The following is a 17,033-nucleotide window of genomic DNA, read 5'->3' as shown; positions in this document are numbered from 1 at the left end:
AGAGAGAGAGAGAGAGAGAGAGAGAGAGAGAGAGAGAGAGAGAGAGATCACATCCAGATCCTGACCCCAAATCTCAATCACTTCTCATAAGCTTGTTTTATGCTCCAGATAACAGTAACTCCAAACTTGACCTGAGGGAGCTTTTACTGTAATCCTCTCCTGGAGGAAACCAAGCAGAGCAGTGAAAACCTATTGTTTCTAAAGCCTCAGCCATCAACTTAACACAAACATTTGTTGAGAGGCTCTCTGAAGTTGCTCTTTCAATGCCTCTCATTCCCAAGTCCCAAACTGCCTTGTACTTTACACTCTTTCTTTTCTAGTTTTAAAAAAACCAGCACTTACACTATCCCAAGGCCATTTCATTTGCTTGCCCTCATTTGTTAAATAAGTTATTAAAACAATCAGGGAGCAGACCTTCAAGAGTTTCCATTTTTAAAAGAAAGCAGAAGTGAACCCCTGGGAGGAGGGGTGAACTTCTGAGGATGTAACATTTCCTACTAAGGCCTGAGAAAGAATTCCTTGATTGAATTTACAACAATGAGGAGTCACCTCTATGCTGTGAGTTTTCTTAGCTCCTGCTAGCATGGGAATGTTATTTTCCTCACCAATTCTCAGACTCCGAATACATGGACAACTTCAGGAAGAGGAAAAGGAAGAAGTACAGTCTAGGAACCTATGATGTGAAGCAGGAAATTCTTTTCAACTGTACTGACTGAAAAGAATAGCTTGCTGGTGCCCAACATATTCCACCACATCTTTGGAAGTCCCTTAATAGTGTGGCATTTTTACATGGACGGGTGATAAGTTTGCAGGAAGATAAATAACAAACAGATATCAAAAGAGAAGGACAGGAAGGAACATGACTGGTTCTGGGGTATGGCACCAAATGAAGTAAAAAGAAATAAAAGAAAAAGATGTCTACTCCTGGGTATGGTAGGGGAGAAAGGTTATTATAGATATGTGGGAGTGCATAGCCAGAGTCAAGAACCTTTGAGAGAGTCTGGAGTGGACATGATCACACTGCGATGTGTCATGTGAGGAGAGAGGTGGGGGAGGGCAAGAGAGAGGTGAGAGAGGAGAACCATGTTCAGGGGCCAGGGGGCTCAAAGTTACAAAGAGAAAGGATAACCAAAGTGGTTGGATTATTTAGGGAGGAGCAGCCTGTGCCAGAGAGTTCAGAGTCAGGGTTGAGGAATGCCAGCCAGGTGGGTCCTATAACAGGGAGGGACTGGTGGATACAGGGAACGTGGGGCCAGGTCTATTTTGAAATGTTAGATAGGTATCTCAGCCATTTGTCCCAGGTTTCAAACATAACACATATTATTTTCCAAATAGCTACAAATATCAATTGCTGAGATGAGTTAGGTTTTAAGCGTGAAGCCAACACAATCTATGTGTGTCTTGAAATGTCATTGTACCTTCAAGAACCAATTTCTAACTCAGATGCCAGATGAAATGCTTTCCAACCTTCATCTCTCCATAGCTGCTCCTTATCTAGCTTTCCTTCATGCATGCCTTCCATTTTTCCAGAAGACACACACACATACAGGGGAGGGGAACAGAAGGGAAAGGAGGGGAGGGGAGGGGTGGGGGAGGGAAGGGGGAAAGAGACAGAGACAGAGGGAGGAAGGGAAGGAGGGAGAGGGAGAAGGAAACAGAGGGAGACAGAAAGTGGATGCACTCATACATCTCTTCATATGCCCTGCAAGCAGTGCTTCTTTCTCCATTAGCAGTACCTCTCCTTAAGTCAAACTCACATCTTCCCTGTTGTCTTTCTCAATAGCCAGCAGAAACTACTTTCGCTCTTCTCCAAAAATTTGAAATATATAATCCACACCTTTCATGTGGCAATAACAATTTTCTATTGTGTCGTTGGTGTTCTTCTTAGTGAAGACAATGAGTCCTTGATGAGAAGGTACCTTTGACATCTAACGCAGTGCACCACATATGTAGGTGCTCCATTTTTACAAAAAAAAAAAAAAGAACAAAATAGGCCCTTGAGCAAATTAAAGTAACAGATTCCAGGCTAAAACTTACACCTTCATAAGCAATACCTAGTGAACAAATACAGCTCAACAGTCAACAGTCTCTAGAACAGAAAGTCACAGTAAGTAACATTACCCAAAACTTCAAAGTGAGGCCGAGGAGGGGCACGGTGAGAGCCTTCTCATGGCATATCAGTATATATATTCTGTGAAGCCAGCCCTGGCCAGGGTCACCTGATTCTTCAGATTCTGAGATTTCTATTTGTTTTTAATTAGGAATTATACTCTACAAAGACCATGTTAGAGAAAACATATGACATGCAGCTTATTTTACTCAAATATTAAGGACAAACTTATATTTTCCTATGGGTCAATAGCTAACCTTGCACCTAATTTGTGTCTGTCATTCTAGTATCCCTTTTCTTTCCTGCATACCAGGGCATGATGTCCTCTTTTGTTCAAATAGGATTTATGACTCTGATGTCTCCTTCATTGAGTCATATGTGGACTCAGTCAATTATCACAAAAAATCTTGGAGTTCCTTTTTAAAAAGTATTATTTGAGAATATTAATAATTAGGGTAAATGTAATATTAGGTACTGTTCCTTCCATTTTTCTATTCATAAATAATTACCTAATACTTACTTAGAATACATTTCTTGAATTTTAAATTGAGTCACCAACAAACATTTACTTCCACTCCAAAGGATTTATAAAGCAGCAGGTAAATAGATACTCTTAAATTTTGTTAAGAATTACTTCTAATGACATGTATGACTGTTTTAAAATTGGCCACAATTAATTGAGTAATGTTTTTTTTTAATGAGTATCTTAACTAGAACAATATCTGATCCCTTGAAATTAATCATCTGGTTATAAATTTCTTGATTTTATTTCCCATTTGAAAATTACTAAACATGATAGAATGTAATTTTACATCACATTACAATGAATAATATTTTGTAAATTCAAGTAATACTAAAATTGCATTAGGAACATGGCATTTGTTCTGAAATTATTACCAGCCATAATGCAAACCAGACACTAATGCTTTGAGAAGTAACTTGCTGAAACGGGATGAAATAATCACCCAATACATAAACCATTTCTAGGATTTACCTTAAAGCACAGGTGATTTGTTTTTACTAAAGAGAAATAATTCTTTCTTATTATTCCAAATATCAAGTGCCATCACATCATAAAAATAAAATATGACACATGGACATTCTATTTTTTCATCCTTTTATTCATATTGGCTTTGCTCTGAAATAATGAAAACATTATGCATCTTTACTATTATTTCCCGTACTATTTAATCAACAAGGTACAAACAAATTCAGTTTCAGTAGATTAGAAAGGTTAAGGTTATGCAACTTGCAGTTGCCTTCACATTGTAAGCTGCACCTAACAGCATAAAAGACAGAAGTATCATTTAGTACCAAAAGGAAGGGGTCTGAGGCATGAACCTGAGAGCCAATCCTTTCAACATCCATGCTGCTTTATTCTCTAACTTTTCTTTCTCCATATACCATATTCATCAGCACTTAAGTGAAGAACAGTTAAAATGGATGGTTTAGGCAAGGAAAAACACCACTCTTGTTAGCCCTAAAAACTACTACAGAAATTCAGAGCTTGAAAAATTTGCCAACAGACTTGCTTCTCAGTAACCAGTTTGAAATTTCCAATCATGAAGAGGGAGCTTATAAGTAAAATCACAACCATTATGAACACAAAATATTTTAGACCTTATACAAAATCTTCAATATTTATGTAATAGAGAAGCTTTTAAGCTAAGAATACTTGAAAGTTTAGCTTTATTGTGCTGGGGAATATACCATCATAAACACCATTGAATGACATAAAATAAGCTGATATTCCCAAATCCCTATTTTATTAGTTATTTTCTTCATTTACATTTCGAATGCTATCCGGAAAGTCCCCTATACCCTCCCCCCACCCTGCTCCCCAACCCACCCAAATCCTGGAATTTTTAAAGACAGTACTTCTGAAATCTATAGGACAAGTTCAAGTCCTGACTACTCATTAAACTCCAGGCGAATTGTACCCCCTTTCCTCTCTGTGTGTCTTCCCCTTTCCTCTCTGTGTATCTTCATTTCTGTGGACTGGTTGAGATGTGTGCATGTGGAAGCCTAAGGACAACCTTGTCATTTCTCAGACACCATCCCACCATCTACTTTTTTTTGTGGTCAGGGTTTCTCATTGGCCTAGAACTTATCAAGTATACTAGCCTAACTGGTTAGTGAGGGCCTACCTGCCCTCCTTGGCTCAGAGATTACAAGCATGAACCACCCTGACTGGTGATTTGTTTTATAAACTTAGGTTCAAGAGATCAGCTTGGGTCCTTATGCTTGTAAGTCAAACACTTTAATGCCTGGACAATTTCTTTGGTCCCCACTTCTTTCTTACTTACTTAAGTTTCAAATGAGGAAAAAGGGGGAGAGATAGCTCAAATTAGGGATATATGAAGGACAATATGGGGACCTAGTTAAAACAGTAGAAGCTTCCTAGAATATATACATAGATAAAGGAAATCTACATGAATTTGCCAAAAAAAAATCCCCCCAAAATTAGGGAGACAGAGTTTCAACTGGCCTTCTCTGCTCATCAAATGAAGCTTCAAGTACCAAAATTGGGTTATATCCAACTTAATTTTTGGCCAAAGGGGTCCCATGGGAATCCCCAAACAGCCCAGGCGGCTCTCTACAAATTGACAGCAAGGCTCCACTGCTGAAGGCAATACCTACACAATTCATTGACTATAGAGACGGTTAGGTGGTGCCTACAGAGAGCCTTCACTCCTATGTTCTAGTATCTTTAATACAAGGAGCCACTCTGCATACTACCAAAAAAAATGTAAATCAGCCCAACCACAAACCCTTTGGTCTATAATGGTGTCCTGATTACAAGATATGGTAGGGCAGTGGTGGCACAAAGCTTGTGGGAGTAACCAATCAGTATCTGATTTTATTTAAGGCCTGCTCTATGAAAGAGTACACATATATAACAATACTTGTGTGACCAAGAACCAGAGAATAGATAGTGCAGGGACCTAGGGCAAAACCAAATACTACTGCTCTAAAAAGAAAGTGTAGCAATATAACAATTCTGCTATACTCATAAATGAGTGCCATGTTCAGCCATCATCAGAAAAGTTTCTTCCTGTAGCAGATGGGAAAGAAAATAGAGACCTGCAGCCATACATCTTCTCAGGGATCAGGGTATCCCCACAGAAGAGGAGGCAGAAAAAGTATTTGTAGCTATAGGGCATAGAGAATACCAAGTAAAGGAGATATTGTACATCAGTGGTTGTCAACCTTCCTAACACTGCAACCCTTTAATATAGCTCCTCATGTTGTGGTGAGCCCTCAACCTTAGAAATTTTTCCATTGTTATTTCATAACTGTTGTTTTCTACTCTTATGAATTAGAATGTAAATATCTAATATGCAAAATTTTTGATATGTGACCTCCCAAAGAGATCTTGACCTATGGGATGAAAATCACTAATCTAAATCAGTATGATCAAAGTTCATATGAATGCACAGAGACTGAAGCAGCATTCACAGGGCCTTCTTCATCAGGTCCTCTGTGTATATCTAGTATGGAGTCCAGTTTAACATTTTTATGAGATTCCTGAGTGTGTGATTCAGTGGGCATCTGATTTTTGTACAATCTCTTGGGGGTCCTTTTCTTCTGTTTGTCTTGTCCAATGACATTTCTGTTATATCATGTCATTTCACATTAAAAATATTTTTAAAGTTCATTTTCTTCCCTGTAACACATTCACTAATCTAGGATATAAAAAAATGTCTAAGTTATATTTTATGTACCAGTAGGAATGAAAACAAAAGCTAATTGAGGGTGATCCTAGCTAAGACTCCTAACAATTCAGAATATGTAGCCTGAATGGACCATCTCCTGTAACCAGGCTAGACTTCCAATGGAGAGATTGGAACACCAATCCAGTCACAACACCTTCTACATACAATTTACCCTTCCTATAAAATATGCAGGGGTAAAGGTACATCAGAAATTGAGGGAATAGACAACCAATGAGAAGGGTTTAGCTTGAGATCCTTGCAATGAGAGGGACTCCACACATGACACTGTTAATGATATTTGCTATACTTGCTGACAGAATTTTAGCATAACTATCAACAGAGAGGCTTCATCCAGAAACTAATGGAAACAGATGCAGAGGCCCACAGCCAAACTTTAGGTAGAGTTTAGAGAATTCTGTAGAAGAGTGGGAGGAAGGATTGTAAGAGGGAGGACGGTCAAGGACAATACAAGAATACCTACATAATCAAATAACCTGGCCCTATAGAGTCTCACAAAGGCTGAACTTACAACCACAGAACATGCATGAGGATGAACTACGCCTTCAGCGCATGTATAACAGTTGTGTAGCTTGGTCTTCCTATGGGACTCCTAATAGCAGAAACAGGGTCTGTCTCTGACTCTGTTGTCTGCTTTTGGAACCCTTTCTCCTAACTGGGCAGCCTCATCTAGCTGAAATAGGAGAAGATGTGCCTAGCCTTATTAGTTTGAAGGGGAAAGGGAGGTGGGTGGGAAGGACTAGGAGGTAGGAGAGAGGTAATGTAAAAGTAATGAATGAATTCATTGATAAATTAATTTTTAAAATATTTATTTATTTATTATATGTAAGTACACTGTAGCTGTCTTCAGACACACCAGTAGAGGGCATTCCACCTCATTACAGATGGTTGTGAGCCACCATGTGGTTGCTGGGATTTGAACTCAGGACCTCCGGAAGAACAGTCAGTGCTCTTAACCACAGAGCCATCTCGCCAGCCCCCGATAAATTAATTTTTAAAAGCTACATTCTATGAGATCTGTGTCTGATTGACTGCTCTGCTGTTCTTTAGTTGTGCTATTATCTAAGACTGTAGAGAACCAATATGTTATGATTTTTATTATTTTTTACTATATTATGAATCTACTTTCATAGCACTGGGCACATAAGGACATGTGTTATAATTACTGATTAGCGAAGATAAAAATGACTACAAAACATCATCATTTCAAGAGTAGCTAGTTCATATACTTGTATACTTCAAAAATAAACACATTAAATATCTCTCTGTTTTTCCGCATGCCAATTCCTGGTAATCTCTATGCTAGCTCCTGAATTTTCCTGTTCCAAGTACTTCAAATAAGTTAAAGTCATAGAAATTTTATTCTTTTATTTTTGACTTATTTCACTTAGCATAATGTTTTTTAAAAAAACAAATATGTTTAGAATGATGGGAATTTTGGGATGTAGTCGGGAGTGAACATAGAATATTAAAAATATACTGAATGCTGCTGAATAGTGGGAAAGTTGTAAAAATGATCAATTTTCACATATTCAGGTTTAATAATTCCTCTCATAATTCCCAGTCCTATATTGTCTCAAGAGTAATACTCTCTGGTTCATTTCCCATGTTTTTTTTTTTTTTTTATTTTTCCTCTGTCCTTGACTGTGTAATGGACATGATGACTAATACATTTCAAGATGCTAGGATTTCGGTTATATGTTTTAAATATATAATTTAATTAAAAGAGAATTACATCACTTTCCTCTGCCTTTTTTTTTCTCTAGCCCCTCTCAGGTATCCTCCCTCCAGTTACTTCATGGTCTCCAGCTCTCAAGCTAATAGCCTCATTTTCTCTGATTATTATTGCTATATATACATATAAGTATGACTATGTATATATAAAAATATGTAAATGTACTTCGATGAGTCTGAAAAAGTAAACATATTGTCTTTCTAAACATGATTATTAGGGAGAGATGTACTTGTAAGCATTCAAAGCTCTAGTTAGCTGGGAAGTATCATGCATGTCTGTCCAGAATAATTTTCTTGAGATATTTTCCTATACTAAATGGATCTATTAACCAATTGATACCTAATAAATAACATACAGATAGATGGGTCTTCTGCTTCTGTTTCAATACACTTGAATCCTATTTTTCAAAGACTTCCCATTCTCATTGGAAAAGGTAGAACCAATATGCAAAATATTGCTTAAAAACTCAGTCAAAGATTATTGATACAATATTTGGCTTGAAGAAAAGAGACATGACTATGGTACAGAAAGCAGAACAAATATTCACAACTGAAGTGGCCCTCAACTTGTACCTGCTTTTATGGCAGCCCTAACAATCTTACAAAATACCTTCAAAATTGTGCTTTTGGGGGCTGTTGTGAGGGTGATTATTGGGAATGGCATACAGTATTCAATTCAGAGGGTAGGGATGCAGCACCCTTGGATGTAGAAGTCTCTAAACTTCTAGCTCTTTCCAGTTTCATCGATTGTATATGTTTGGCTTCTGTCAAATATTTAATATTAAGAAAGACTTTTCTTTTTAAAATATGTATTTTTGTATTATTATCTGCATTTGTGTGACATGTGTGGGTGTGCATTGTGAGGGTGCTTATGGAGGCCAGAAGTGGATGTCAGATCTCTGGAGCAGGAGTTAAAAGAGTTTATAACATACCTGACTTGGAAAGTGTTCTTAGAGAATTAAGCCATCTCTCTAGCTCCAAGAAAGATTTCTCCTTTAAAATTTAGAATTGAGTGGACAGAAAAAGTTCAAGCTAGATCTTTCCATCTGAAATATATCATAGAAGTATGGACTGAATACTCACTTCAACATGTTGACAAGTTTGGATGAGTTTAGCCAAAAGAGTCTCCAGTTCTGTGTTTCTTTTAATAAGATTGGTGAGATTACTCTCCAAGTTTTGCTGTTTAAAAGAGAAAGAGAGAAATGTTATTCTGCATACTTTTCTATTGTAGTATATACAAAATTATTAATCCTCAGAAAAAGAGATAAATTTTTCAGAGGTATTAATGCTATTAATTCTTTTTTCAGGTACCTAGATTTTCAAAAGTTGTATTTCAAAGATTCTTCTAGAAATACTCAATTTTTACTTTTCTATTCATGTTTACTGTGTTACCTCAATTACATTTAATTAGATATTTAATAAGTGCTTGATAGATATGGAACTTGGGAGAAAGTAAATAGTTATACCTTTGCCCGAGTCAGAAATGATAATAATATATAGCTTAATTTCAGCATTTTGAGATTTACTAATTTATAATTAAGATGAGGTTAATCTTTTTGAAGCAGGTTTGAATTGACCAATTATGGTTAAAAATATTGTAACTTACCGAATTCATAAGGAGTTCTTGTCTCACATATGACACATACATATCTCACACTTCTCAGTCATAATATAGGTTATCCTTTGTTTCTATTTTTCTATCTATGCAAATGTCCATGAACATTATATTCACATCATTATGCATTTCAATATAGGAACATTCCTTAAAAGCATCAAATTTAAAGTTTCCTGGAATAAATATTTAATCACATTTTGACCACTATAACCATGTGCTCTGAGTCAGGGTCATTAAATTTCTCCATTCCTCCTTGTTGCATGTGTTCTCCATTTAACTATCAATTCACTTCTTATACATTCACTTATTATACATATTCTTCATATGTATTAAGAGTTTAGTAAATGTCAGAGTCTGAGAGAGATGCTAGAGACATAAAAATAAAAAGCCCCATTTCTTGTTCACAGGGAGATGGCTGTGTAACTGTGGGAGAGGAGGACTAAAAATGAAGGATGGGGAAAAAGTGATGGCTACCCAGAGTATCCAAGATGATGAAATCTTTCACCTGAATCACAGAGATGGGAGTTTTTGTTTCACAACAGAGTCAAGTTCTTAGAAGATGAGACACAGGTGGACCCAATCATGGTGAAGAATCCTGCATAAGCAGGGATGATGACAAGATCAACGAGGAATGAAAGTAATGAAACACAGCTAAAACGTGGGATAATGGGAAATTCCATGGACAAGATATAATAGACTTCGGATTTGTAATGTCATCTAGGATAGAAAGCATAGGAATTGTGGTTATGGCTCTGTGGTGGAGCACTTGCCTAGCAAGGCACTAGATTCTATCAAACCAAAGAAAAACAAGCAACAACAAAACCACTTCACCTTAGAATTTATGAAAAAAATTTAACCTGTTTTCCTAAACTTTACACCTAAAAATGTATATTAAGAGAGAGAGAGTTATTTTCAACTTACATTTAATGAGTGTGCCAGGGGTAGAAATCTGTTTTTTAATGAATTCAATTAATTAATCTGGCTTTTATCTTATTGCTTAAATTGGAGGATTTTTATTTATTAGTTTGTTAGACTTGCTTTGTAGCCCAGGCTGTCCTCCAACTCCCTCCCCCTAATTTAGAATCTCATGTGCTTTTACTACAAGTGTGAACCACCATACCAAGCTTGCATAGTGATTTTTATAAGGAGCACATTTTTGTTTCCTGTAGGTTCTTCATCATCTAACCTTTTCTTGTTAAAATGTCTTCTGTTCCTCTTCCAAGAATGCAACTCCCCTCATAATTCTGAGAAAGTTAAACATACTTATTAAGCTCTTTTGGAAAAGAAAAGGTCCACATTTCCTGATGTTTGCTTAGGATTTCCCAAGGATCTGAATTTAGCTTATGTCTTGTAATTTTTGTTTGACAGTTCATCTGCTATGAACTTTGTTCTCTGTGTTGTGATTTGGGTATTAATGTAGCCTAGCCAGGGGAGGCGCATACTACAAGTTTAAGACTTGTTCTTTTCCCAAAGAGGGTACTCTCACAAGACACCTATGTTAAAGTGAGGCACAAATCCTGCTTTGGCTCAGTTCCTTGTTTCCTTGCATGTGACTTTCATGTCTGGCTTCCATTCTAGAGAAGGTATGAGGTGTCCTGTGAGCCAAGTATGTTCATGAGGAATTTTTGCTTTCAGCTGTGTGAGGCTTGGCTTTTTCCATAAGAAGTGTTCACTTCTGTGAGTGTTTCCAGTATCACCACTGTTCTTCATCCTCACTTTCTGGGAGCAATGAAGCTTCCATCTTCTCTTACCATTCCCCTCATTCCATCTCAGGACCTTGATATTATCTACCTAATGGTTTAGCTTGGGTATATACACTTGAAGACATCTTAGAGAGTGAGTTCAATAGCAGTTTAGATACAACCTGATTGTTTTCAAATGAATCCTACACACACACACACACACACACACACACACACACACACACACAGTGTTTCTACTATTTGGAGTAAATGAATGGAACCCATAAGGACTTTAGAATCAGAGACTCAACCTTGAGATTAGACATTCCATTACTCAGTGTCTTTGGTTTAGATATGACTATTGTAAGTGAATTTGTCAGCATTTTTTAGTGTGTTAATCTAAGAGAATCTTTTTAGTTTTCTTCTTGGCTGACCATTCATGGCAGGAAATTTCTAGGGAAATACATCATCTAACTGTTTGCAGTTCAATTGTCATAAGTATACCTTTTTAAAATCTTGTCAGCAAGAAAACCAAACAAATGTGATCCAACACATTCAGATTTTACAAACATCTGCTTGTTCCCCCTCCTATTATTAAGTAGAACTCATGCATAAAATCTCTTTTTAATCAACTGATAGAAAAACTAAAGCCTGTGGTTTAAACACTTTGACCAACCCAGGTCCTTTGGGGTTATTCAAATTTAAAAAGTAGAAGTGTTAGTGAGGTCCATAAAGAATTACTGAGTTAGTTAGAAATACAATAAAGGGAAATTCAGCTGTGAGAAGGATTTTTTCCAGGTAGTGCCAAAAGGGTTGACAACATTTTTGAGAGAACACGGGCAATGGGATAGTAACAAAATCCATTCTTCCCTATGCCATGCATCTGAAAGCCTCCACTACAGGGACTTCCCTGGGGGTCTTCTGGAATTTATCTCTGACAACATCATGTGTGTGGTGGTGAGCAGCTATTTAACCTCCTAATTTTGACTGTGCTTTGTGGGGAAAAAGATAACACTTTTCAATGTAAGAGTCTTGGAACTACAGCATTTGAGATGTGAAGGCTGGAAGATCAGTAGTTTAAGCTGACTCAAAACAAAACAAAGCAAAACTTCCCTATGTAATGCCTACTTCTTTATGTATATTTGATAGTCAAGAGAATACAAAAAAAATAGTTTTAGTTTTCTGTTGTCACCTTAAAACCATGAATATTTTTCTCATGTTCTGGTTAAGCCAAATTTTAGAGAAACCCAAAGTATAAGTGATTATTTATGATTGATTATGAAGGGGGTGTGAGCTACCATTCCAAATGAGCAAATCAGTAGATATAGCTTTAGCTCAATTTCCTATACTTAACACAAGGTCAACACACCCATCTATGCCATTACCAAGGTCATATGAGAAATGGAATATAGACAGCAGAAAGCTACAGTTGTGGATTGAAGGAAAAATATCATTCAGCCTGTTCTTACAGCAATACTGAAATAATAATGCTCCAGAGGGCATTATTTTCAAGGTTGCTGATGGCTTATTTTTCTTTCTTGAATGCATCTGTGATCCTCTGTCTCAGGATCGTATCTGGCCCTGGGAAAGGCAAACTGTGGTCCTGGGGAAACCCAAGAGAAAGTGATGCCCTAGAATCAGTTTTCTACCAGAAAATACTTGCAATTACTAGACAAATGTTACAGTTCCCTTATCTTCTGGATGGGACCATTCTGTATATGAGTTTATAAAATCTCCCCTATGGCATTATTGGGCAGGAATATATGGATCCATAGCAACAGCATGCTCACTAAAATGTCCTCTTTCCTCTTTCTTCCTTGTGCTTTGTGGATCATATCCCAGTTCAAACTCTTAGTCAGAGTCTGCTTCTGGGAACCTGAACTACAACTGTTTCTATGGACATCCCAATACATTTGGGTATTATTCCTTTTGATGATGAAAGATGAGGATGGTTGGGTTGATAAATCATTGTTTGGAAAAGGTATGTGCAAATCATCTCTTTCTCCTCAACTAATGTCTAGCTTTTCTGCTTGTAAAGATCACACAGCCTCCAGATTTCAGGTTCTAGAGTGACACTGTTAACAAAAGCTAATACAAGGCACACATCTGAGTCACATTTTAAAATTCCTAGTAGTTAAGATTTTAAAACTAAACTTAATGAACATTGTTTCAGGATATCACCAATATACAAACAGTGATGGAATGTTTTATACTATTTTTCCTTCTTTTTTCTAAATCTTTGGAAAATTAACTCACATGTCAGTTACATTTCAATTGCACCACAGCAACATAAAGCTAGTGACTAATAATAATGGACAGTACAGTACTACACACTCAAAAGACCTTTGTAGTAAAGAGTCACATAGAACTTCTGTTGGCTTTACATGGTTTATGACAATGACTCAGTTCTGTTGTTTCATCATAAAAACAGCCATAGACAGAGCATATAAAAATGAGTGAACAGCTATTGTGCTTTAATAAAACTTCATTCATAACACAGGTAATAAATGAGATTTCACCTATAATTCTTGCTTGCCAAAGCTTGGTACAAACTGTACAATGTAAAAAATAAAATAAAATGTCACCATATTTCTGGGCTACTAGTTTACACACACACACACACACACACACACCTTATTTAAAATGCTAATCCTTGTCTCTACCATTTTGACATAGTCCTCAGGAGGAATTCTTTGTAGACAGGATGGAAATAAGTTCTTTTTGCTTATGCCTGGCTAGCTTAACTTTACAGAACTCCAAACAATCTGAGGGAAATTCAACATCAATGTAACCTGTAGACATTTTACTCCTAAAAACATAATGATTAAGCTCACAAAGCAGAGCATGTAGATTCAGATCCCAGCTCTAAGTCAACCAAGAAGTCCTTTCCTGCTCTGTGCCTCACTTTCCTCACAAACCTGCTAAGGTAAAAACAGGAAGAAAAGGATGTGACCCAACAAGAGAAAGCCTGGCACAAAGTGTTGACAGTGTTGTGTGGTCCCCAGCTTGATTTTCAGGCTGAGCACAGGCACATATTCTTCCCTGTGTCTAGAGTCACACACACACACACACACACACACACACACACACACACACACACACAATTTCCTGATATATATATATATATATATATATATATATATATATATATATATATATCAGGAAATTATCACTGTTTAAATGAGAGCAAAACAAAATCATAGTATGCATCAAGTACCTACCATATACTCATCTCTGTTTATTCCGTCCCCATCATACTTCCTCAAATAATCACAGGGGAACATTCCACATGAAAAATTGAATATTCACTGGACATCCTTTCTGAAATCTAATGTAGTAACTTAATTCAAAGGAAGTTTCTCCTATGGTTAATTCATAACCTGTTCCTTGGTGAGTTTTTCACAGTACTGGTAATTCTATGACAGGAAATAACCTCTCATAGAACAGTCATTGCTGAGAAAGTTAAGTGCTGTGGTTTGGATATTGTTGACTGTTCCATAAGGATCCATTTGCAATTAAAGACTTGGCCTTGAGGAAAGTGGTAGAAAGAACCTTTATGATTAGGACTTTGAGAGAGATCACTGGGTAACACACCTTAGAAGGTTGTTTTCATGAGATCCATTGGTGGTTCTCTCAAGAGGCCTGTTATATAAAAGACTGAGTCTTTTCCCCCCAGTTCACTCCATCTCCTGGCTCAAGATGTGATTTCTTACTCCAACAAACAATTCCTCCATTGCCTTCTACCATTGCTATGCGGCCTTCAGTAGAACTCAAGTCTACACAGGTACCATGACCTTGGATCTCAGAACTCTGATCAAAACAAACCTTTCCTTCACTCAGAGCCAGGGAGCAAAGGGAGGCAGGAAGATTTTAAGTTCACTCCAAACCAGGCAACATAGAGAGCTACTGTCTAAATATATCTATATCTATATCTATATCTATATATCTATATATCTATATCTATATCTATATCTATATCTATATCTATATCTATATCTATATCTATATCTATATCTATATCTATATCTATATCTATCTATCTATCTATCTATCTATCTATATATATATATATATATAGTCTATCTTTTCTTTTTGTAAAATGTTAACTGCATGGTGTATTTCATTATAGTTCAAACAAGCTGACCAATAACATAAAGTTTTAGTGACTGGACTACTACTCTATGCATTCCAATGCTAGCCTCCAACCACTACCACCACAGAGGAATACACACAGTTCAGGATGGTACCTATAAATGTAATGACACAAGTAGTTAGTTTGACTCTTTATATTTATCAAAAATATTAATGTGGGCCAGATTCTGAAAGGTAAAATTGTAAAAGGTGTGCAGCATACATTATTTATGCATAAAGGTGATTTATTTTTCCTATTATCTTAGTTTTTAATGTATATATTTATAATTCATTTTCATTAGGAGTCATAATTAACCTATTACATGGTATATTCTTAGTGAGGTTTATTTGAGATGATAATTTCACAATCTACGTTGAGATCGCTGATTTTTACACCTATTTGGGTGTAAGCCTTGAGGCATCAATATGACCATCAACAGAGAGAAGTAAATCCAACTTAACAGATGATCTCTATTCTTCTATGCAATCAAATAACAAGGTAAGCAGACAAATGCTCCTAAATTCAGCTTTTGGAGACCTATACCTAAGAGTCGAATTGCTGGGAATTAATGACTCGTCATTGAACTCTACTATTAAAATGTAGGGCTGAAATAGGAGATTTCAGCAATTCCTTTTGGGTTTTCCCAGGCCTTAAAGAATGTTTGCTCATATTCTTAAGTCAAAACTTCAGAATCTCTTTAAAGTATAATATTAGGTCTGGATACCTTTCAAGGCAAACACAGATCTGGCTTGTTTCATTCTACAGCATTCAGAGCAACATTCAGGAACTGTGTTCATAGGCCTGACACCTAATACCACCACTCAAACGCCATCAGGATACAGACACGTCAAGTGCCACAACCCGTATATTTTCTTCTAAGGAACGTTAATCACAATCCTTAATATGAAAACACACTTGTATTAACACATGCCACCTGCATAAAAGCATAAATTCTTTATATGTAACTGAACTCTTAAGATGTTTTAATTACATTGCAAGACTCTGAGGGTATCTTCAGGCATGACTCCCAAAAGACTGCAAATACATTTGATTGGTGTTGTTTTAATTTTTAATGATATTTTTATTGGTTATGATGGTTACTATTTCCAAATGCCCTTGCAAGGCAGGCTGCCCATGGAACTTCAAAACCTAAAAAAACACAATCTGCATACAAATTCAAGTCTAGTATTCCATGGACTACAATTTAAGTAATTTTGATATGTGATCCTGTATTTACCTTGTCAGGTTTTATTTGAAATTTCTATATTAACACCACAAAATCAGTTCTATATATTTATAAATTCCATCACCAGTTCAGTGTTTATTTTTCTAACCTGGTAGTCAATAATATACAGAGAACAATCTTTAAATACTGTTTATGGTCTTAGATGTACTTTCAAATTTTAATTGAGGTAAACAAATATTATATAGCTATATTCATTTAGTTATAATTTTAGTAGATTCAATGCTGAGTTATTTCTAGGTATTAGAGACATAAGTGGTCTTTTTTATTCTCTCCTTATTCCCAGTTACACTTCTCCCTCTATAAGAGGTGAGAAACTGACTAGTAATTGCACTTAGATATTTTGCCCAAGTTCCAAAAATGGAAAACTGTACCTTGCACATGCCAGGCAAGTGTTTTACCATCAAGTCAAATCCCCAGCCCTACATTTGTCTGTTCCTAGAATCACTACTGATTGAAGCTATTCTAATAAAGAAACTTTGAACATCTCTAACTTAAATATAATGGCTAAAGTTGAAAGTTTTGTGCCTGGAAATGTTGACAAGCATATGATTATAATGTCAGCAGAACACATTAAGAAGCACTTAATAATATTACACAACATGGATCTTTCTGGCATGAATACTGTAATTTTGCAGTTTTCTTGGTACTCTCTTTGCCTCAGTACTGTACTGGAGGCTGTAATAACCTTTCATGAGAGAAAACTCACTTTGTCAATTAAGAATCATATGGTTCAGGAAATACTGTCTGTCTCTTCTGCCTGTCTGTTTGTCTGATCATCTG

The 17,033-nt window shown here is 36.4% G+C and overlaps 1 protein-coding gene across 5 annotated transcripts in view; it reads right to left on the bottom strand.

Annotated features, from left to right (window-relative positions):
* The window catches only part of Mid1 (midline 1), a 343,526-nt gene that overhangs the window by 62,090 nt on the left and 264,403 nt on the right, over nucleotides 1-17,033 (bottom strand). For all 5 annotated transcript variants that reach the window (XM_029534269.1, XM_021187318.2, XM_021187317.2 and 2 more), the window contains exon 3: nucleotides 8,662-8,757. In XM_029534269.1, the coding sequence (XP_029390129.1) occupies nucleotides 8,662-8,757 (96 nt within the window). The remainder of the gene's footprint in view (nucleotides 1-8,661; nucleotides 8,758-17,033) is intronic.

This window comes from Mus pahari, chromosome X (genome assembly GCF_900095145.1).
Source record: "Mus pahari chromosome X, PAHARI_EIJ_v1.1, whole genome shotgun sequence".
NCBI classification, from domain to species: Eukaryota; Metazoa; Chordata; class Mammalia; order Rodentia; family Muridae; genus Mus; species Mus pahari.
Note: the sequence above shows the minus strand (reverse complement) of the source record. Positions and strands in the feature narration are given on the sequence as shown.